This window comes from Pogona vitticeps, chromosome 1, assembly GCF_051106095.1.
Source record: "Pogona vitticeps strain Pit_001003342236 chromosome 1, PviZW2.1, whole genome shotgun sequence".
Taxonomy (NCBI): Eukaryota; Metazoa; Chordata; class Lepidosauria; order Squamata; family Agamidae; genus Pogona; species Pogona vitticeps.
In genome coordinates this window covers 177,092,467-177,116,875 of record NC_135783.1, presented here as the reverse complement: position 1 = coordinate 177,116,875, position 24,409 = coordinate 177,092,467, and the positions used below count along the sequence as shown (strand labels likewise).

The 24,409-nt window shown below is 42.2% G+C and overlaps 1 protein-coding gene across 1 annotated transcript in view; it reads left to right on the top strand.

Annotated features, from left to right (window-relative positions):
- Positions 1–24,409, top strand: part of CPS1 (carbamoyl-phosphate synthase 1) — a 180,345-nt gene that overhangs the window by 100,347 nt on the left and 55,589 nt on the right. Inside the window, exons 21-22 of the mRNA XM_078379197.1 lie at positions 11,864–12,005; positions 23,512–23,577. Of these exons, the coding sequence (XP_078235323.1) occupies positions 11,864–12,005; positions 23,512–23,577 (208 nt within the window). The remainder of the gene's footprint in view (positions 1–11,863; positions 12,006–23,511; positions 23,578–24,409) is intronic.

Below are 24,409 nucleotides of genomic sequence, written 5' to 3'. Positions count from 1 at the left end.
GCCTGAACATGTGGGCTGCCTGCAGGAAAAGGGATAGAAAAGAGGACAGGCAGCTGCCCTCAGTCCTCCCCTCCCCTAAGTGGTAACACCGACTCGATCAGCTGGTTCCATGATTGTTTTTGTTTCCTCTCCACCTTGCTACCTAGTAAAAAGACCACCACTAACTCCCCACATATGTGCCTGTGCTCAGTTTTCCCTTTCACCACCAAACCTTGACAGGGAATGCATGTGTGCTACAGGGAGAATTTGAGCCCAAGAACGGACATTAGTGCTTTGCCTTGATTTGACTGGCAGTTCGGTCTAGCCATTGAGAACCCTGGGAGGGGGGGGGAATGATCAACCCACAGGGATTAGATGGGGCTCCCGTCTCTTATCTGTAAGGTTCATCCCTCAGCTGGGCATGGTTTGGATGTTGCGTTCCACATTTTGGTGCTTTGCAGGTGAGAAGGAGCATAGCATCGGAATGGATTGAGATGTGTATTCTATGTGTGTCTATTGCTCCAGAGGCAAGGACCTTTGAATTCAGTGGTGTTTACTCTTTGGTTAGATGCACATAAGGATGTAATCCTTTGGCATGCACTTAATTGCACAGTTAGTGTACAGAGCACGCAGCAGTCCTTTGACATAATTAAGTGGCACAGCCCTATTCAGGGTGGGAGGATTGCCTTCCCATTAAATGCTGTTGGGATGGTTTGGTGGAGTCAAAAGCTAGAAATATAATTTTAAGACTGGAGTTACAATTCTCTACCCACTTTACTTGGAAGTCTGCTTGATTTCATATGGCTTAACTTGGGAGCAGATAGGTATAGGATTATATTGCTCCCTTATTTCCTCATGACATGTAAGTGCCTTTCCCATCATTAGGGTTGTTGCTTCTTAAATAAGTAAATTAGTAAATTATGGACAGTTGAGGTGCTTACTACTGCATCAAGTGGCTAAATCATTTAGGAGGATTAAATTGTGAGAATACTGGGCAGAGGGCCTGCTTTTCTTCTCCTTCCACTTGGGGCAAGACAGGTCCCTTTGGCTGCCCTGGAGGGATAAAAGGGAGGGGAAGGAGGTTGGGAGGAGGAAACAGAATGTCTGGCCCATGAATTGAAAAGCTTTTTAATTAAAGAAAACCACTTCAATAGGGACTTGAGACTTGGACTCAAGGCTTGGGACTCGGGACTTGGACACAAAAAATCAGACCCAAAGACATGCCAACATCTCTGGAAATTATGAAGGGCTGGCCTGCTCTCCATACTCTGGTGTTTCTTCTGCCATCAAGCACAACCCCTGAATAGGACTAGAGTGTGATGGCAACTCTGTAGAACATCCCTAATCTTGTCCCTACAAAACAAATGACATGATTGACAAAGCGCCCCATGATATCCTGATTAGCAAGGTAACTAGATGTGGGCTGGATAGATCAAGTGTCAGGTGGATACACAGTTGGCTACGGAATCGTACTCAGAGGGTGATGATTAATGGGTCCTTCTCTAACTGGGAGGAGGTCGCAAGTGGGGTACTCCAAGGCTCAGTCCTGGGCCTGGTGCTCTTCAATATCTTTATTAATGACTTGGATGAGAGAGTGCAGGGAATGCTTGTTAAATTTGCAGATGATACAAAATTGGGTGTAATAGCTCATACCCTAGAACAGTGGTCCCCAACCTTGGGCCTCCAAATGTTCTTGGACTTCAACTCCCAGAAATCCTGCCCAGCAGAGGTGGTGGTGAAGGCTTCTGGGGGTTGTAGTTCAAGAACATCTGGAGGCCCAAGGTTGGGGACCACTGCCCTAAAAGACAGAAACAAAATTCAAAATGACCTTGATAGGATGGAGCACTGGGCCAAACGCAACAGAATGAAATTCAACAGGGCTAAGTGCAAAGTACTGCACCTCGGAAAAAGAAACCACTTGCACAGTTACAAGAGGGCGGATACCTGGCTCAGCAAAACAATGAGCGAGAAGGATCTTGGAATTGTTGTAGATCACAAGCTGAATATGAGCCAACAGTGTGATGTGGCTACAAAAAAGACAAATGCTATTTTAGGCTGCATTAACAGAAGTATAGTTTCCAAATCCCACGAGGTGCTAGTCCCCCTCTATTTAGCACTGGTTAGACCTCACCTTGAGGATTGTGTCCAGTTCTGGACACCACACTTCAAGAAGGATGTTAACAAATTGGAACAAGTTCAGAGGAGGGTGACAAGGATGATCAGGGGGCTGTGATATGATAGTACTTTTCAAATATTTGAAAGGCTGTCATACAGAGGAGGGCCAAGATCTGTTCTTGATCATCCCAGAGTGCAGGACATGCAACAGTGGGCTCAAATTAAAGGAAGCCAGATTTTAGTTGACTATCAGGAAAAACATCCTAATTGTTCGAGCAGTACGACAGTGGAACGAGTTACCATGGGAGTTGGTGAGTGCTCCAACACTGGAGGCATTCAAGACAAACTTAGATCATCATCTGGCAGATATGCTTTGATTGTATTCCTGCGTTGAGCAGGGGGTTGGACTCGATGGCCTTTGTAGGCCCCTTCCAACTTCACTTTTCTATGATTTCTATGATTGCCTCAGAGCAAGGAAATGGCTATTAAACTGGTATGGATAGGGCCTCTTGTTCCCAGCATTCTTACTGTTAAACATTTTTTCTCAGTACTTAGTCACAGATCTAGAGCCTGGAGGAGAAACTTGCCATTAATATCTGCCAAATGAAATGTGTATATGTTATCAATTGATGGCTTCCATGTTTCTTCTCTCTGTGCCCTTCTCTCTGATTGGCAGGATGCTCAGTTGCATATTTGAGAGTATGCTTTCCACAGGCACACTAGTTTGGTATTACTCATGAGTCAATAGATCAGATGAAAGCCAGTCAAGTGGAAAAGAGGACCATACTGAAATGTTCTGTTCCTTCCCCCTCTCTCTCCCCCCCCCCCCCAGTAATTGCCATGCTGCAGGCATTCCCTGAGTCGGTTAATAGATTTCCCCAGTTCCTCTGTGCCAGGTGAAAATTTCCTCATTAAGGGGAATTTATTCCATTTCCTTTTATCATTTATTATTGAAGAAGAAGCTTGAGTGGATGGAGTTTCAGAGATGACAGGGTAGAATTTTAAATATGCTTTAAAAAAAACCCTCCTCAGCAACAAAAACCTTCACTAGAAGCTGAAAACAGAGGGAGGGAGTGTGAAGAGGGAATCACTTATATTGTTTATAAACAGGAAAACACAGGAGGGTTTATTTTGTTAGGAAGTAAGCGGCACTGCCTAACCATTAAATGATTATGGCAGTGCGTAAAAAGGTTGATTGTCTAGCTTGAAGACAATTTTTCTCCCGGTCTGAAGCTTCAAACTGTCATTTTGAGCAAGCAAATATTGGGGGTAGAGCAGTATAAAAGACGTTAATCATCCCCTCATAGAATTTCAGCGCTTCAGATTCTGTTAAAGGGTTGAATTAAGTGAATTTAACTTTATGAAGGGTTTTGAAGGGTACATGTACATGTTTATAAAATTAGAGAGAAGATAGTTAGTCAGCCACAGAACTGTCTTGTGCGGGCGGTGGGGGGGGGGGTGGACTGAAAGAGAGAGTTCCCCTCCCTGCCCACAAGGATGCTGTAGGGAGGCTAAATACATGGAGTGCCACTGGGGAGGGGAAGCAGTTCTGTGGGAAAGCATATGATGTGAATACACAGGAAGCTGCTTTATACTAAGTCATACTGTTTATCTCAGCCAGTATTGCTTGTTAGTGAGTGGAAACTGCACCTCAAAGCTTTACACTGGAATCTAGCAGGGTTAAGTCTGTGAGTTCCTCCATGCAAACCATGTCTTCCGCCACTGAACTATGGCATCTCCAGTGAAAAAGAATCGTGGTAGTAGAACTAAGAAAGATCACACTCGGAGACCAGAAGAGCCACTGCTGTTATAGACATCTGAGTGGGATGGTCCTGTGATCTCATAATACAGGTTCATGGAATATCTGTCTCAAATAGGTGCCATCTGGGTAGATGGGACTCGTCAGCCTTGGAAAGCAGCCCATCTAGGAGAAGCAAGACTCTGATTTCAAACCTCCACTGCCTTGTGGCTATATCCACTGATGGAAAAGGCTTCAGGAGTTAACCTTGAGGCAAAATCCAGAGCCGAAGTCCTGGAGGCAGTGAAAGCCAACAAGCAGATTGATAACGCTGTACCACGCAATAATCATAAGAAAACTTCTGCCCTGAAGCTGGGCACCTGGAATGTTCAGACAATGACCCCTGGCTTTTCTGACAACCTCCAGGAAATAGACGACGTGCGCAAGACAGCTGTCATCGACATGGAATTGAGTAGGTTGTAGATGGACATTGTTACCTTGCAAGAGATGAGATTGCCAGACTCAGGATCTGTTAAAGAAAAAAATTTCTCATTCTTCTGGTAGGGAAAACCATTGAATGAGATCAGGGAATATGGTGTTGGCTTTGCGGTTAAAATACTCTGCTGAGATTCATTGTTCCACCTATGATAGGGAGTGAAGGAATCCTGTCTCTGCAGCTCCACTCATCAGCAGGACCGGTCACCCTTATTAGTGCATATGCACCAACAGTGTTGTCTACAGCAGAAGTCAAAGACAAATTCTTTGATGATCTGGCATCTCCAACCAAGAAAATCCCTGAGAAAGAGCAGCTGTTCATTTTCGGAGATTTTAACATTAGAGTTGGTGCTGATCACAATTCTTGGCCCACTTGTCTAAGCTGGTTTGGCATTGGGAAGATTAACAAAAATGGGCAACACTTGCTGGAGTTTTGCTGTTATTATGGTCTTTGTGTCAGCAACACGATCTCTAATACGAAGCTTCAACACAGAGTCTCTTGGAGACATCCAAGATCGAAGCATTGGCATCAGCTCGATATGATCCTCACTAGATGCTCTAGTCTTCCTAGTATTATGATCACACACAGTTATCAGTGTGCTGATTGCAATACTAATCACTCCCTGTGTGTAGCAGAGTAAAACTGTGAATAAAGAGATTGTATCATACAAAAAAGGAAGGAGGGTCACATATTGATAACAGCAAGACTCACGATCAGAGAAAAGTGGAGGAATTTGCTCAACTACTTGTGGAAATGCTGTTTATAACACCACCTTGTCCACATTTGGCAAGAAGACCAAAAAGATGGCAGACTGGTTTGAAGCCCATTCGGAGGAGTTGATGCCAGCCGTCAAGGATAAGAGGAGAGCTCTAGCAGCATACAAAGCCTGTCCTAGTGAGTACAGCTTACAGGTTCTTCGAGTTGCAAAGTCCAACAGACTGCCAGGAGATGTTCTAATGATTATTGGCTTCAGCTCTCCTCTCAGATACAGGCAGCAGCAGACACAAGTAACATCAAGGGAATGTATGACAGTATCAAGCAGGCTTTAGGTCCAATATAGAAGAAATCTGCTCCTTTGAATTTGAAAGCATGTAAAAATGCCAGTAGATAAATAGGCACCACCACAGTGGAAAGGTAATGGCGTTCCATGTCTACTCGCGCTGGCCACGTGACCATGGAAACTGTCTACGGCTTGGAGACGGGGATGAGCACCGCGCCCTAGAGCCGGACACAACTGGACTAAACGTCAAGGGGAACATTTATCTTTACCTACAGGCATGACCATCCAAGACTGAGTACAGCAAATGGAACACTGGGTGCAGCACTACTCTGAGCTATATTCTAGAAGGAACATAGTAACCAAAGAGGCATTGAATAACATTGAGTGCCTGCCTGTCTTGGAAGAATTGGACAGCAGCCTTGGATTCCCTCACCTCTAGCAAGGCACCTGGGAAGGATAATATCCCTGTTGAAATGCTGAAGTGCTGTAAAGAGATCATCACCATTGAGCTGTAGGAAATCTTTTGTGTTTGCTGGAGGGAAGGTGGAGTACCACAGAACATAAAAGATGCAAACATCATCACATTGTATAAGAACAAAGGCAACATGGGCGACTGCAATAACTACCATGGCATCTCTCTTCTCAGCATTATAGGGAAGCTGCTTGCCTGTGTTGTGCTGAAGAGGCTCCAGGTGCTTGCAGACAGAGTCTATCCAGAATCAAGCTAATAGATCTACCATCGACATGGTATTTACCCTCAGACATTTGTAGAAGCAATTTAGGGAACAATGACAGCCACTCTTTGTGGCCTTCATAGTTCTTACAAAGGCCTTTGATTTGGTTAGCAGGGACAGCCTTTTTAAAATAATTCCCAAGATTGGATGTCCACCTCGGCTCCTTAACATCATCAGGTCCTTCTATGAGGATGGCTCTACATCAGATCCCTTTGACGTTCGAAGTGGAGTGAAACAGGGCTGTGTCCTTGTGCTGACTCTGTTTGGATCATTTTTGCTGTCATGCTGAAGCATGCTTTTGGAACCGCAACAGAAGGCGTCTATCTCAGGACTAGATCAGATGGCAATCTTTTTAATCTCTCGAGATTGAGAGCAAAGACCAAAGTCCAGCTGAAATGCATGTGGGGCTTCCTCTTCGCCAGTGATGTAGCTGTTGTTGCCCATTCTGCCGAAGACCTCTAACAACTTATGAATTGCTTTAGCGAGGCCTGCCAAGATTTCGGATTAACAATCAGCCTGAAGAAAACACAAGTCATGGGCCAAGGTGTGAACTCATTTCCCTCTATTACCATCTCTATGCAAGAATTGGAGGTTGTTCATGATTTCGTGTACATTGGCTCAGCGATCTCTGACACACTCTCTCTAGATATCAGGCTGGATAAACACATTGGCAAAGCAGCTACCATGATTTCTGGACTCACAAAGAGAGTATGGCTTAACAAAAAGCTAACAGCATATACCAAGATCCAGGTCTATAGAGCCTGTGTCCTGAGTATATTCTTGTACTACAGTGAGTCCTGGACCCTTTGTGCATGTCAGGAGAGGAAGCTGAACATGTTCTATATCTGTTGTCTCAGACGCATTTTTGGTATCACCTGGCAGGACAATAGTGTAGTCCTGGAACGACCTGGAATTGTTAGCATGTATACATTACTGAAACAGTGCCGTCTACATTGGCTTGGGCATGTTGTGAGAATGGCTGATGGTTGGATTCCAAAAGATCTCCTGTACGGAGAATTAGTGCAGGGAAACCGCCCCAGAGGGAGACCACAGCTGCAATACAAGGACATCTGCAAGTGGGATCTGAAGGCCTTAGGAATGGACCTCAACAGATGGGAAACCTTGACATCTGAGTGTTCAGCCTGGAGGCAGGCGGTGCATCATGGCCTCTCCCATTTTGAAGAAACACTTATCCAGAAGGCTGAGGCAAACAGGCAGTCCCGAGACCAGCAAAACCAGGCAGCTGGACAGGGGACAGACTGTATTTGTCTTCAGTGTGGAAGGGATTGTCACTCTCGAATTGGCCTTCTCAGCCACACTAGATGCTGTTCCTCTTTCCAGAGCACGTTACCGTAGTCTTTTGAGACTGAAGGATGCCTACTGTCTGCCTACTCATTATGACTTTGTGATAGCATGCAAGAAGACTGCAACAGGCACAATTTGGAAAAAACAATGATATAATTGGAGTGAGTTGTCAGGAAATCCATGTGAATGCTGGAGGAAGAAATTTCAGAAGCATGTGGGGACCTATCAGACGTTTAGCCGTAATGTGTTTTTACTAGCTGCACTGCTGGATTTGGATCTGGGAGATCTGAGTCTGAATCACTTCTGAGCTCCCTGACTCACTGCATATCAAGTTTATTGGGACTGCGCTTCTTCCGTGGCTAATCAGTGAAGGAAGAAAATATGCAGTGGGTCCAGCAGTAGAGTTGGTGGAAAAGGTGGAAAAGTTCAATCCACGTCAGTCTGGGAAAGAACCCTGATGGAGGCCCCTGAGAAACTGCTCCTAGTCGGCATCAACCATACTGAGCAAGGTGGATACATGAAATCTGATTCAGTACCAGGAAGTTTACTGTGTCCTTAATCATGTCGCTTTTGTTTGTAGTGCTTAGAGAAACATCAGCCTCTGCTCTGTGCTATTAAACCACAAATATAACAAAGTTTCCCCCTTTATTACGGATGTTTCCTTTGTGTGCCTCTGTTTGTATGCCATGCAGATTGGTTTTTTTTTTTTTTTGTGGTTTGCTGGCTAGACAGACAATGACTTAGGTATCAGGAGTTCAATCCCCCACTGTGTCTCATGAGTTGGGGGCAACCTGTGTAGCCTTGGGCAAGTTGCACTGTCCCAAAGTGTCCCCAGAAGGTGGCAATGGTAAACCACTTCTAAATACTCAATATGTAGAAAACCCTGAAAAGGGTCGCCATAAGTCTAGTTTGACTTGATGGCATACTGTTGTTATGTGACAACAAGAAGCTTCAGACTTATGGTGATCCTTTAATTAATGATCTCTGAAAGATCCTGTAGGTAACAGTTGTGCTCAGATCTTAAAAAGGTAAAGGTATAGTTTAGTTTACTGAGTCTGTCCTTCTTCCTCTTTTCCTCTATGTTACCTCTTCCTCTTTTCCTTCTTGCTTCTGTTTTTCTAGGATAATTGTCTTTTCCTGTGAGTCAGGTTCTCTCAGCAATATACCCAAAGTATACTAGCCTCAATTGAGTCAATTTAGCTTCTAAAGAGAGCTCAAGGCTGATCTGGAACCCATTCATTTGTCTTTCTGATAGTCTGCCCTATCTGCAAATACCATGTGGTCTTATTTAATTGGGGTATTTCTTTTTTGTGCTGCACTCTCGTGCTTTTTTTTTTGCTCTTTCTTCTATGCTTGGTTATAATGGCTCGTGTAGTCAGGAGTACCTCTGATGCCAATAGAATTTTACCAGAAATAACTAAACTGTTGAGTTGTATTGTCGTTTTCAGATTGGCAGTTGACCCCTCAGTCTCTTAGAGGTGGCCAAAAGGCAAGCTGAAATGATCCCTTCCTCTTTTTAATGAGCTTAACAAGATAGTTAAAAAATGAAGTGGGATGAACTTTGAACTCTTCGTGTCAATCTTGACATCAAGGGAAATGCAATTAGGTGCTGATTATGCCATTTTTCTTTCTACAAAGGGACTCCCTCAGAAATACATGCCTAGGCAATCACACTTGCAAATTAAGCACATGCCTATCCACTGTTGAAAATTAGCATTTCCCACAGGTAGAAAACATTGCAAAATTGTACAAATGTAAGCAAAAGAGAGAGAGAGAAAGAAATCAGAATATGTGCATTTTTGCAAATTGCTGAGAGTGATTAGGTGTCACCCTTTATTAATTTTTTTTCTTGCAAATGCAAATACTAACCAGCCCTGGATCTGCTGAGCCTCTTGCGATCAAGCTTAACCCAGATCAAGGGTGATTTTCTGCTCCACCGACTGCAAGGTCTGTGCAGTCTGTCCGTTAACCACAAAAGACGGTGCCAGTAAAAAACTTGTTCATTTTTAAGGTGCTGCAAAACCCTTTGTTGTCTAAGGTATTCTGTAATGTTCTTACAAAAAAAAATGAGAATGCTGTAGCTTTTCAGTGCTCAGAGCAGTGAAGCAGGAGGCTTCATCTCCCCTCCTTCTGACCTGGTATAGAAAAGTTCAGCCACGCTTATCTTACAGAATGGAACCTAAGGCAGTAAAATCTTCAGCTTGCATGTTATTGTTTTATTCAAGCATTTCCTTCAAATGGTTTTGAAATATTTTATATACCTTTTAAAAAGGGACATTAAGGGTGTTTCAGAGGGCCTGGCTGGTTTCTGTTAATGCTGGACTAGATGGCGACCCAGGAGTGTCTCTTTTTATTCCTAACATGGTCCAAAAGCCCTTGTTTAGGAAAGCAATGGTATTTGTTAATTATTTTCTCCTTTCAGAGTCATTGCCTGCTTTCACATGAAATATTGATCTATTAGACAAGCTAAGCAGGGATGCTCTGAACAATGAGAACTGGAAATGGAGGCGATAAACACATGCTAACTTTTTGCGAGTTTGGGGAAAGTGTCATTTCAAAGGGAAAAGGTGGCACAAGAACTAGTGAGAGGAAGAAGGTTTATCAGGGTGATGGGCTGAAGATGTAGCCAAAAAAACACACCCTAAAAACAAACAAAAACCACCAGAACTTGTGGCAGGTGCTTAGTACAAAAAGAGAAAACAGAACTGAGAAGATGAAAAATGCATAAGGAGAGCTGGTAGAAGCACTTAGTTCAGCAGGGAAAGGCCAAAGATGACACAAGAGCAAGGCAATGAGAAGACAGATGAAAACGTAGATTGACAAAGCAATGTAAATAAAAAATGTAGGAAGCCTTCTAAGTATTGACAGACGGGGGGGCAGCAGAGGGGGGAATCCTTTTTGTAGTTCCCTGAACACCCTGGCCAGCATGCCCAGTAGTTTGAAAATAATACTTTTTCTCATCTCTGTCAAGAAATCATGTAGAGTAGTGGTCTCCTGGTCATGAGTTTACAGATTGATGGCTGCCTGAGGCCGTGTCGAGTGAAAGATTACCTCCCTCCAAGCAGGTCCATTTTTTTTCAATGTTGTCCTTATTGTAATCTATAAAACAACAAATAAAAATTCCCAGTTCCATAAGGTTGATGGCTGTAGCATAGGTACCATCTAGTCACAATGAAGCACTCAAGTGGGAGAATTAAGCACTTAATGGCCTGTTAATAAGGAACTCATGAACCCTTGCTTTCTTCCCAAGATACTTCACATCAAATTCCTTAGCCTGCTGACAGCCACATAGTGATTTCCCTACAGGTTTAACCATTTTGTGATGGAAAGATTTATACACTTGGTTTGGCAACATTAAAAAGGCAGTCAGCAAATTAGAGACTGATACTTACCAGTTAACTCTGACACCAGTGGTAAGAAGATGGAAGCCCTTGGCTCATACAATATGCTCTTTCATGTAGTTGGGCATCGTATCTGAAAGTATCTATTACAGTGTGCACAGGCCAGTTTCATACATAAGCCAGTGGGGTGGCATATCGCTTAAGGCATTACTGCCCTATTGTCTTGACCATTTGGATACCGATTGGATTTGTTAAGACATAATGCATACATAACACAGAACTCTAAAACCCATGTGCCCCTGGGTGGGTGAAGGAGCTGGACATGCTCATGCAATGAACTGTGTTGTAGAGACTCTCTCTCTCTCTCTCTCTCTCTCTCTCTCTCTCTGTGTGTGTATATATACAGCTATGCACATTAGGGATGAGACAAAGAAATATATGGAACATCCTTGGTCAATAGGTTCTTGTACAATAGGCAGAGATTCGGTCAAGGGACAGCCAGGTTATGATTATGAATAGTTGATGTTGTCAGAGGTTAAAGGAAGTTGCTGGATACTTTTGTTTTATATACGTATCTGTGTCTATATTTGTACAACTTGGATTTTTTTTAGCAGGTTGCAATGTTCTATGAATCTTTTCGTACGAATATTGTTTATATTTTTAAGAAATAGTAAAATATCCATTAGGAAGATAAAACGGCTGATAAATAGTTTGTATTTCTTGGTATTGACGGTGTAATGCTACAATCTGGTGGCTCCTTATATGAAGGCTGAGCTGTGACAACTTGTTGAGGACATTTTTGTGGGTCATTTGGCAAGTGTGCATGTTAGAATTAACTTTAGAAAGCTGGGCTCACATCCTAGGCAAATGTGTCATCAGCCAATTATGTTATTTTGATTCTGCACCACACAATCTGTCAGTGGGAAATGTAGCAGTATAATCACCTCACCAAAGCCTTAAGCATCAGTTTTAGGCCACCAGAGGTTCCTTGCTGATTGTTAATGAGTGGGATTCATAAGGAAGTATGGTGCATGAATGGAGATTAGTTCAGAATGTTTCCTTTCCCTCTTCAACCCTAATATTTTTCTTCCAGGTCCAAACAATTCCATGAAGTATACTATGTCTGTCATGCATTCTTTTTTATGTTCATCACAGTGTGTCACTTCCAGAAGAAAGCCTGAGGAGAGCCAAGCAGATCGGATTCTCGGATAAGCAGATCGGGAAATGCCTGGGAATGTCTGAAGCACAAAGCAGAGAACTGAGGCTCAAGAAGAAAGTAACACCTTGGGTGAAACAGGTATCATTGCACATACATCTGACTGGCTGGCAGCACAATCACCTTTTGATCTAAATGTCCAAGCCAAACATAAAAGTAAACAAGTGCACCATCTGTTTCATAACCATGGAAATTAACCTTGAGAGATAGGAAGCAATGCAGTTTTCATTATACGCATGAGAAACACAGGCTGAAATCCTGTTGCTTAGATTACTAACTTGCACTGCAATAGGACCATTGAATCAGTGAGGATTTGGTGAGTCAACTCCTCTGTAACTTCCATTAATTCAAACGGACTTACAGTATATCATAGAAGTGAGTACACCCCCTCACATCTCATAAATATTTTAGTATATCTTTTCATGCAATAACACTGAAGAAATGACGCTTGGCTACAATGTAAAGCAATGAGTATACAGCTTTTATAATAGTGTAAATGTGCTGTCCCCTCAAAATAACGCAACACATAGCCATTAATGTCTAAACTTCTGGCAACAAAATTGAATGCACCCCTAAGTGCCAATGTCCAAATTGGGCACAAAGTGTCAATATTTTGTGTGGCCACCATTATTTTCCAGCACTGCCTTAACCCTCTTGGGCATAGAGTTCACCAGAGCCTCACAGGTAGTATAGCTGTGACTTACTCTAGCGTGATAAGTTGCAATCAGAGTAGATTCATTTCAATCAAGGGAACTTTCAGGGGAGCTGACTAATTAAATACCCACTGATTCAATGGACCTAATCTCAGGTCATGAGACATGGCAACAATCTTGGAAACAGACGACAGTGTTAGTCACAGTGTATATTCCTCACATAAACGGCCACTCTGTGAGCCAGGGTGTGACTGTGAAGAATTCTGAGGGCTCCCTTGGAGAAATGTGAGGACTGTCCCATCTGTTCTAGAGGCTCATCTTCACCTTCAGAGAAGTAACCTTCTCTGGAGGCATAGGAGAAGGGAAGAGTAGGAACAGTTGGTAAGCACAAGTAGGCATCAGGTGGAAGAAGAAAACCTTTCTTTGGCTCTTTCTCCCTGATTAGGAGGCCAATGATCCCCATTAGCTTTTTCGTCTTATCTCTGTGTGACTGGGCCATCAACTAGAGTGGAGCAACCAGGAACAACATGGAAAGTACTGAAATCTAGAGGTGAACCTATTGGGGAATGTTATAGAAGTAAACAGCAATGCGTCTTGGCCCTACAGTATTCACTTTTTTTTCCCTTTGAAAAAGAAAAAAAAATGCAGCACATTCTCTCCTTTTCTCATGAGGGGCTCACACCCATCTATCAGGCACAGTGGGTAGGTGACATTCCCAATTGCCTCCGATACCAGAATGGCTAGTTAATGGGTCCTCTCAAGACATCTTCAGAATTCTTAACAGTTAAAGCTCCCAGGTGCCCCTGTTTTAATTCACTGAATGTGAGCTCTGTATTTTTCAATAATTCTTGTCTTCACTCACACCACAGGGGCTTGTACAAAGCCTGCCATTCTCCTTCTCCTTTTTGAAATTCTGGTTTGTTATTTCCTACCCTTCTTGCAATCCGTGAAGGGGCCACTATGACCTGTCCGTCTTGGGTGTCCCTGCATGGCATAGCCCATAGGTTCTCTGAATTACTCAAGCCCCTTCACCACGACAAGACAGCAATCGGACTCTTGCCTTCACGGATTGCTGTCTTGTCGTGGCGAAGGGGCTTGAGTAGTTCAGAAGCTATGGGCTATGCCATGCAGGAACACACAAGATGGAGAGATCATACCGGAGAGTTTTGACTAAAGGCGATCCACCTGGAGAAGGAACTGGCAAGCCACTCCAGAATCTTTGCCAAGAAAATTCCATTGGACAGAAACAAAAGGCTAAAAGATGTGATGCTGGAAGATGAGCCCCTCAAGTAGGAAGGCATCCAACATGCTACTGAGGAAGAGCGGAGGACAAGTACAAGTAGCTCCACAGCTAATGAAGTGGTTGGGCCAAAGCTGAAAGGACGCTCAGCTGCAGATGTGCGTGGAAGTGAAAGGAAAGTCCAATGCTGCAAAGAAAAATACTTCATAGGAAGCTGGAATGTGAGATCTATGAACCTTGGTAAGCTGGATGTGGTCAAACAGGAGATGGTAAGAATAAACATTGGTATCTAGTGAACTAAAATGGACAGGAATGGGTGAATTTAATTCAGATGATTATCATATCTACTATTGTGGGCAAGAATCCTGCAGAAGAAATGGAGTAGCCCTCATAGTCAACAAAAGAGTGGGAAAAGCTGGACTGGAACACAATCTCAAAAATGATAGAATGATTTCAAGACGAGTCCAAGGCAGACCTTTCAACATCACGGTAATCCAGGTTTATGCACCAACACCAATGCTGAAGAGGCTGAAATTGACCAATTCTATGAAGACTAACAACATCTTCTAGAACTGACACTAAAGGAGGATGTTCTTCTCATTCTAGGGGACTGGAATGTTAAAGTAGGGAGTCAAGAGATAAGAGGAACAACAGGTAAGTTTGGGCTTCGAGTTCAAAACAAAGCAGGGCAAAAGCTAATAGAGTTTTGTCAAGAGAACAAGCTGGTCATCACAAACACTCTTTTCCAACAACACAAGAGGCGACTCTACACATGGCCATCACCAGATGGGCAATACCGAAATCAGATTGATTATATCCTCTGCAGCCAAAGATGGAGAAGCTCTATACAGTCAGCAAAAACAAGACCTGGAGCTGACTGTGGTTCTGATCATCAGCTTCTTATAGCAAAATTCAAGCTTAAACTGAAGAGAGTAGGAAAAACCACTGGGCTAGTCAGGTATAATCTAAACCAAATCCCTTATGAATACACAGTGGAAGTGAAGAACAGATTTAAGGAACTCGATTTGGTGGACAGAGTGCCTGAAGAACTATGGATGGAGGCTCATAACTTTGTACAGGAGGCAGCAACAAAAACCATCCGAAGAAAAGGAAACGCAAGAAAGCAAAGTGGCTGTCCAACGAGGCCTTACAAATAACAGAGAAGAGAAGGGAAACAAAATGCAAGGGAGATAGGGAAAGTTACAAAAAATTGAATGCAAACTTCCAAAGGAGAGACAAGAGGGCCTTCTTAAATGAACAGTGAAAAAATATAGAGGAAAATAATAGAAAGGCAAAAACCAGAGACCAAATTGCTAAAATGCGCTAGATTATGGAGAAAGCCAGAGAGTTCCAGAAAAACATCTACTTCTGCTTTATTGACTACACAAAAGCCTTTTTATGGGCCACAGCAAACTATGGCAAGTTCTTAAAGAAATGGGAGTGCCTGACCACCTTATCTACCTCTGAGAAATCTATATGTGGGACAGGAAGCAAGTGTTAAAACAGGATATGGAACAACTGATTGGTTCAAAATTGAGAAAGGAGTATGACAAGGCTGTATATTGTCTCCTTGCTTATTTAACATATATGCAGAATACATCATGCAAAAGGATGGACTGGTATGAATCCCAAGCTGGATTTAAGATTGCCAGAAGAAATATCAACTACCTCTGATATGTAGATGATACAACTCTGATGGCAGAAAGTGAGGAGGAAATAAAGAACCTCTTAATGAGGATGAAAGAGGAGAGCTCAAAAATGGTCTGAAATTCAACATCAGAAAAACTAAGCTCATGACCACTGGTCCCATTACCTCCTGGGAAATAGAAGGGGAAGATATGGAGGCACTGACAGATTTTACCTTCTTGGGCTCCATGATCACTGCAGATGGTGACAGGAGCCACGAAATTAAAAGACCCTGCTTCTTGGGAGGAAAGCGATGACAAACCTGGACAACATCTTAAAAAGCAGAGACATCACCTTGCTGACAAAGGTCAGCATAGTCAAAGCTATGGTTTTTCCAGTAGCGATGTACGGAAGTGAGAGCTTGACCATAAAGAAGGCTGACTGCTGAAGAATTGATGCTTTCGAATTGTGGTGCTGGGGGAGGCTCTTGAGAGTCCCCTGGACTGCAAAGAAAACAAACCTATCAATTCTGAAGGAAATCAACCCTGAGTGTTCACTGGAAGGAGGCTCCAATACTTTGGCCATCTCAGGAGAAAAGAAGACTCCCTGGAAAAGACCCGGATGTTGGGAAAGTGTGAAGGTAAGAGGAGAAGGGGACGACAGAGGATGAGATAGTTGGACAGTGTCACCGAAGCTTACAACATGAATTTGATCCAACTTCGGGAGGCAGTGAAGGACAGGAGGGCCTGGCGTGCTCTGGTCCATGGCGTCACGAAGAGTCAGACATGACTTAACCACTAAACAACAATAACCCTTCTTGCAGGAGGCCCAAGTTCCTGAGTAGTGTCCAGTCCAGTTCAGTTCACCATCTGTTCAGGCTCAGACTCATTCAAACATGAAATGGCTTCTAGCACTCTTACACTGTCCCCTGTAAGAGATAATCCTTGATCTTTTCTTCTTCGGTCTACTATTCTTTTTTCAGTTTATCTCGAAGTTTCTGCTAAATAGATAGGTTACCCCAGAGGTAGTCTGAGGTATGTTGCTGCCTTAGAAGAATCAGCCAATGACACCCCACGTAACTCTGCAGTCGTGTGCATAATACCCAATACTGGTTGAGTTATTTTGTGACCAAAATAACTCAACAAAAATCCCACAGGCTACTTTTCTTCTCCCTATAATATAAGAAGGAAACAGTTGGGCATTTGCTACCTTTCACACTACCCCAAATATGCTGCCTAAGGCAGTTATCTTATGCTGTAAGGCTGGCCTTGGATTTTACAAGGACACTGTGGGTTCCCCTCATACAGTCTGCAGCACCCATTCATCCTGATGTGGATTTAAGCCACCAGGTCAGTATGCAGCAATCCACTCACTGTCCTGCTGAGTGACCTTGACCTGTTAGCTCCAATTAAAAACTATCTTGATTCACCTACCCAACAAACCTAACTGCTAGGAACCATAGACTTCCTAGGGTCCCCAGGAATGTTGGAACAGTATTGCATACAGGGAGTCTTCTCTGGAAGAAACGGTAATGGCTGACCTATTTATTCATGTCTCTACCAAAAAGGAGGACCCTTTGGTTGGTTACTGATCATAAAGGTTATATGTACTGAACTTTAGGATGTTGGCTTCTTTATGATGGCACAGAAGTACTCCTGCCTCCTTGGCTTTTCCATCGTCCCCTTACCTGAACACATCTAAATAGACAGATTTCAGTCGGGCTAGCAGTAAGGCGGGGTATAAATACAATAAAATAAATAAATAAATAAATAAAATACAGAGCATACTGGGCATGTCTCAAATGTTTTAGGCAAACTCTGTTTATATTTTTAAACTATTTTAGAACTAGCCACCTGCCACTGCAGGCCTCAACAAATGTATGAATTGTCATTTGTCATGTGATGTCAACTCATGTCTGACTTACATCAATCTCTAAAAGATTCTGTCATTTATAGCCATAGTCAAGTCTTGCAGATTAAGTTCCACAACTGCATCCAAATTTTACCAGCATCACTGTCTTTTCCAGTGACATAGTCTTCTCATGATATGTCCAAAGTATAATAATCTTTATTTACTCATTTTAGTTTCCATTGAGAGCTCCAGCTTGATTTGATCTAGGACCCACTTATTTTCCTTTCTGGCCCCCTGTGCTGGCTTTTTGGCCATCTTTTTGGCTACTACTCCAAAACCAAATTTCAGATGATTTGATATCATAGTAGGGATGACTTTGACCTTGGTCTCCAATGGCACACCCTCCTAAGGATTTTTTCCAGCTTCTTCACAGCCACTCTTCCAGGTCTCATGGATCGGTTACATACTCCTGGATTTGCATTAGGTTTAGCACAATTGAAGTTGATTTAAAAATATCCCTTTACATGGCATATAGCTAAGTGTGCTTTTGTTTTTGTTAAGAAGCATGGGGTGTTTTGTTTATAAATTGAGGTATTTTTAACAGCCAGGAGAGGGTAGTTTATTTTTAACTCAATTGTGAATGTGATTTATTTTAAATTATTTTGGCATGTGCACTTGCCTGTGTCAGAGGCTCTCTGCTCTCTTCCCCATCCCCTTCATTCCTACTGAGGGAATAGAAAAACCACACAGGATTGGCTTGTGCCAGAAGGCAACCATGTAGCTTAGGCTTTGAAAAACCAGAAAAGAGAGCCGGTAGAGAGAGAAAGGTTGGGTGGGGAAAAGAGCTTCACAAGCCTAGAAGCTGCTGGTCTTATCAATTTCTCTGATCAATTTATCTTTGTCACTCACTGGTGGGACTTCCATGGCTTCCTCTTCTTTTCCACCCATGCGCCCATCCATGTGTGTTCCCATGAACACGTTAGGCTACAGGGAAACCTTAAGGTCCAATCTGTTTTATTTATTTTTTTCCCCTATCTCTAATAAACTAATACTATCCCAGTTGGAAAGAAATAAAAAAGTTAACAATATTAAAAAATAACACGTACAGAAGCTGTGGTGAATGGTTGTGAGGGGCAGCCAGTGCAAGGGCAGGCAAATCCAGTGAATTTAAAAGCCCATGTACCATATTTTTCACTCCATAAGACGCACCTTTCCATAAGATGCACCAATTTTTTAGGAGAAGAAAACAGGAAAATATAATCTGTTTTCTTCGCTCCATAAGACACACAGACTTTCCACCCCCCTGTTTTGTGGGGAAAAAAGTGTGTCTTGTGGTGCGAAAAATACGGTAGTTAAAAGTTTTCCCAAGAGGACATAAACACTGACCTAAAAATTATGTGACTACCATGTGACTTTAAACCAATTTCAAAATCCTAAGTCCTTCTCCTGATACGTTTTCATAGTTTAACTGTGCCCTCAGTCTCCTGATTTCTTGACTGCACTCTTCAGTTTTATTAGGAGTAGAACCAAGGAGTAGAAAATCTTCTACAGTTCTGATTTCTTCATTGTCAATATGACAGTGAATGTAATTTTTGGTAGTTGTTATTTTGTCATTTTAACTTTTCAGTTTGCACTTTCTTTCTTCACTTTCCTCAGTAATTGTTTAAAATAATTGCTATTTTGTGCCAGTATATGCCAGTAATATAATATCATTGCATATCTTAAAAATTATAGCTATTTCTTTCACCAATTTCCACTATTTCTTTTGATTGTAATCCAGATTTTCATATTATATGTTCTACATATGGATTGCACAGATGGGGAGATAAAATACACTCTTGCTTGACACCTTCCCCTCCGTGTTCTGTAGCCTCCTGTCCAGAGTACAGTTTAAGTATCAGGTCGGTCAAAAGTTATAGCACATCCATTTCTTTTAAAGTGCTCCACAGTTTTCCAGGATCCACATAGCCCAAGGCTTTACTGTAATCTATAAAGTATAAATTGATTTTCTTCTGAAATTCTATGGTACACTATAGTAGCCATCATATATTTGGAAAACTATCCCCAGAGCTTCTACTGTACTTAATTCAGCTTGAACATCTGGCATTTCTTGCTTCATAGATGGTGTTTGTTGCAGAATCCTAAGCATTATGCTTATATGGTCCTTTGGTTACTATAGTCCTTGATTTGTTCTTTCTTTGGGATCGGAATGTACATTGAATGCTTCCTGTCTGTGGGCTGTTGTTGTGTTTTCCGCATTTGTTGAAATATTATTTTTTTTCTCATGGTTTTGATAGATTTAACCTTTGTAGCTTGAATTAGCTCTATTGGTGTCCCGTCTATTCCCTGTAATTTATTTGTTACCTGGTGCCTGGAGAGCAGATTTTGCTTCCTGTTCTGAAGCTATAGGTTCTTCATCAAAATATTCCTGTGTGAAGGGTGTTGGGGTCCATCTTCTCTATTTTATCCTGATCAGATAGTATATTCAACCTCTTGATCTTAATCAGCATTCTTAATCTTGAAAGATTCAAAGAGATCTCTCTTTCTTTTTTGTCCTCTTCTATTTCTTTGCAATGATTGTTATTATGATTCTCTTTGTTCTTGATTGCAAGTTGCTGCAAAGTTACATTTAGGATCCTGATCCTATATCTGTCACTTTTACCTTCGCCTCTCTTCTGTCATTAAGAATGTTGAAGGTTTCATGGGCAATCTATTGAGATCTTTCTTTTCTTCTGGCTTCATGAATGGTCTTTTTGCATTTTTCCCTGATAACATCTCTGGTGTCCATTCATGGTTCTTGTGGTTCATGGACAGTTGAGTTTAGTAATGCAAATGTGTTCTTTACATGGACTTTAAATTCTTCTGGGATATTATTTGTATTACTATAATGTATTTTGTAAAGTGTTTAACTCTGGAGATATCTCAATGAAGATTTGAAACTCTAAGTTACGTTTGAACGTGGAGCACCAGGAAATACGTGCCTGATACCTTTTTAAAAAATAGCTCCCATATGCCACGCTTGGTGTTACACAGGAAGTGGTGGTGGCGCACATTCCAGGAATCGAGACTTCCCAGTCTCGTATGAGAAAGGCTTCCCAAAAATGTAGCAGAAGTTTCAGAATTATTGGTATCTTTCTCATTCATGTATACCAGCAAAGTCTGCTTCTCTAGCCTGCCTGTGATTGCACTATTTCTGCTTCATTTTCAATTAGGGAAAAGTATAAACTCTTGAAAATGCTGGTGTTGACCCACCACACTGTGTGACCGTGAAACGTGTAGCTCCTTTTTTGCCTGTCTCTCAGCAATAAATTTTTATAGGATAATACTTTACTTTAAGTATCCCATCATTGCAAGTTCATTTGGTATTCATTGTGATAGCACAGAACATAATATGTTCATTTTGTATTCATGGCGATGCCACAATTGCTTTCGTAGGTGTTCTGTAGTCATTTTTGCTGTTAGGTGACAGGAAAGTTCTGCAAGACGTTTTTGGTCTCAGTTATCTTCTTAAGAGTCCACTAACTGCTCTTGTACCCTGAAAGCCTCTCATATAAAATATTATTTTCCTTCCTTCCTTCCTTCCTTCCTTCCTTCCTTCCTTCCTTCCTTCCCTCCCTCCCTCCCTCCCTCCCTGTATTTCCCATATGTTCTGATTTAGTTTGGGCATTTTGTGCCTCTTTGGGTTAGTGGAATTGGAAGAGTAGTACTTGTTCATCAGCTGAAAGCCAGTGACTGTCCATCCCTTAAAACAGGGGTCCCCAACCTTTTTCACCCCGCAGACCGTCTGGGGAAGGCGGGGCACCCCCTGCGCTCATGTGCATGCATGAACAGGCCCACATGCTCTCTCACACAAATGAGTGCTCTCTCATGTGCCTGCACAAACGGCAGTGTGGCGCTTGTCTGGGCGCACTTGCACTCGTGCACATGCACAAATGGTGGTGCAGTGCTCACACGGGTGTGCTAGAGTGCGCACACATGTGTGAATCAGCTGTGCGGGGGTGAGTGCATGCGGGGGGCATGGCGGGAGGTCTGTCTCCATGGCCCGGTCCGGCTCAGGCTATGGACCAGCACCGGGCTATGGACTGGGGGTTGGGGACCTCTGCCTTAAAAGATCAGTATTGTTCCAATAGAAAAAGACTCTATCATGGAACTGATGAGCCTCTCTGCTTCCTCCAGCCATCTTGGAGTGTGTATCTGTGCAAAGACTTGGTAGTTATGCTGTTTGCTTTCAAAACAGATTTGACCAGGTTGTTGCATGCAAATGGTGAAACAAAGGCATATTCCAAGAGTTGGAGGAGCTGGTCATGGATAAAAATTCAGTACCAGTTTGCCTTAAAGCTGCAGTGTGTGTTTTCTTGAGAATAAATGGAATTGAAACTAGTGGGGCTGATTAACTATGCACAATATGCATTTCATCCAGAAGCTAGTTAATGCTTCCTTCAGACACTGCTTAATTGCATTATGGCTAATAATTAGGGCTTGTATAGTTGGATTTTTGACTGTTTAGATTTGGTCACCAGAAACACACACACACACACACACACACACACACACACACACACACACACACACACACACACACACACACACACACACACACACACACACACACACACACACACACACACCATGTATCACCACCAATAGCTTTTGAAAGTCACCTCAGTTGGAACAGCTGTTTCTTTATTGCATAGCCTGATTTTGTTCAAACACACCCTCCCCTCCTCTGTTTAAATGCCACTATTCTAAGTGGATTAAATGACTAATAACAAGAGAGCTGATGACATATGGCCAGGGGTGCACTATTTTGTGCTGAAAAGCAGTACAGGGTCATGCCTTGAGAATGGATTTGCAAGAGACTGGTATAGTATGGAATGTCCCATCCAGGACCCTACTCTTTCAGAACACTCCTATATAGGCCTCCAAACTCCATGTATTTCCATTCACCATACCAACGGTTAGCAAGCATCCTATGTGTGGAAAAAAGAACTCCATCCTAATTGAGTGGTTTAAGCTCCCTCCCTGCTCTTGAAGACTTTTTTCCCCTCTTTATTTTCCCAGGCCTTAGAATACCTCCAGCTTGAGCCAAGATGACACCATTCGGATTATATAATGATTGGCACTCAGTGTAGAAACAGGCTGTTATGTATAGCCCATAATTAGACCTGGATGCATGTTATTATTGTCGTGTTGGTTTGAGGCTGTCTTTTGGGTTTGAGAAATCAGATTTTAAAGGAACAAGTCACAAAAAAAGCAAGCCAATGTGCAAACTCTGGGAGATGAGGGCAGCATGTGGTCTGCACATATAGTAGCCTTGAGGAATTTTTCCCTTCTAGTTATGAGCCATCGATAACATCTGTTTCTGCCCTCAAAGAATGAAAGTGCTGTTGTTAGTGTATAGCCAGACTCAGAACAGAGATGGTCCAGAGTTGCTTTCTTAAGATGAAAAATGTAATATACAACATAAACTTAAAACTGGCTTTGAGACTATGGTGCTATGTATACTAGGTTCTGCTCTGTAACATGGAATTGTAGAGTTTAACACAGGCAACTGTAAAAAATGTACTAATATTTGGCATGTGAATTTACCACAAGATGATAAGATTTCTTAGATTGAGAAGATGACCAGTGAAGAAGTACTAAAGAAAATGAAGAAAAATGAAGAAAGAATAAATGCACGAATGCAGAAAGTTAGAATATTTTGGTAATGCGGTGAGAAACAAAAAGTATAGATTGTTACGAGTGATCATTCAAGATAAAATAGCTGGGGAAAGTGTAGGAAGTAGTAGAACATTTTGCTTTTAGAACCTCTTGGAAACCTCTGCTTCCCAAGTTGGCATGGCCGTGATGACATACATCCAGTAGGAGCAGCATAAGAGACCTTATGGGTAGAGTGGGCGGCATATAAGTTAAATAAATAAATAAATAAATAAATAAATAAATAAATAAATAAATAAATAAATAAATAAATAAATAAATAAGTACGTACGTACGTATGTACGTACGTACACAACCACACAAGAAACTGTATGGGGTAAAATGAATCAGTCAAATACTGTTGAGTTGGTGGTAGTCTGCATATAAATACATGGGCAGGGAGGAGAAAGAAGGCCGTGTGCCTGGCGAAGGACAGAATGGAAGGTAAGAAACAGTGAAGCATGAAATCTTGATAAATAGTTTTGAGTTCATGATGACCATTTCTCTTCATCCTCTGCAGATTGACACATTGGCAGGAGAATACCCTGCTGTAACTAATTACCTCTATGTCACTTATAATGGCCAGGTAAGTGCTGTCATTTACTACGGCATAGCTGCAGCATATCATGATGTATTTTCCCCTGTTAGTATCTATTGACCTTGCGATTCAAATTCTCTCACTCTAAGAAACTGCTATGGTTTAGAGCAGCTGGCAGAGGCATAATCCCATTGGAGTACAGGTGGAAATGTTTTCCTACTATTGTTATGAAGGCAGTGAAAGTATAGCTGGAAGCGTTAAACTCCTTTTGAACAGACCAAGCAGAGATATAAGCAGTATACATTTACCCACAGTGCCACAGTTTTGTTCCCTAAATCCCAATTTCAGTGAACAACTGATGTACAGTGTTTGCTCTTTTGTAGACTGCCAACGAGAATCTTGTAGATGTTGGGTTTTCTTGCCATTTCATGGTGTGAGAACCTTTTCGTTTCCCCTTATGAAAATTAACCCCTCAGCACCAAATCCACTATATGTCATGCACTACACTGTGAGCACAGCGAGAAGTTCTGTCCCACCCCTTTTCACACCAATTATTGGCTTAGGGGATGGGGTTGACCTTTTGAACACGCACACCATCCCACTGGTGAAATTGTGGAGCCTTCCTGTTGACATCCCATTGAGACATATCATTAACCAACAAGGCCAAAGAGGCATAATGCCAAATCTCTGGGATTTGTACTTTTACAAGTGTTGAAGAAAAGAAAATGAATTGTTGGCGAACTGGATCTTTGAGGTATGAAAGTTTCAGGAATAAATAAGGATCACCCTTTGCTGAGATAGCTATGAAACCCAAATATGTATGACCTTGTACAGGTGGTGGTGGATGAATTTACTACTAGATTAGTCCAAGATGGTGGGA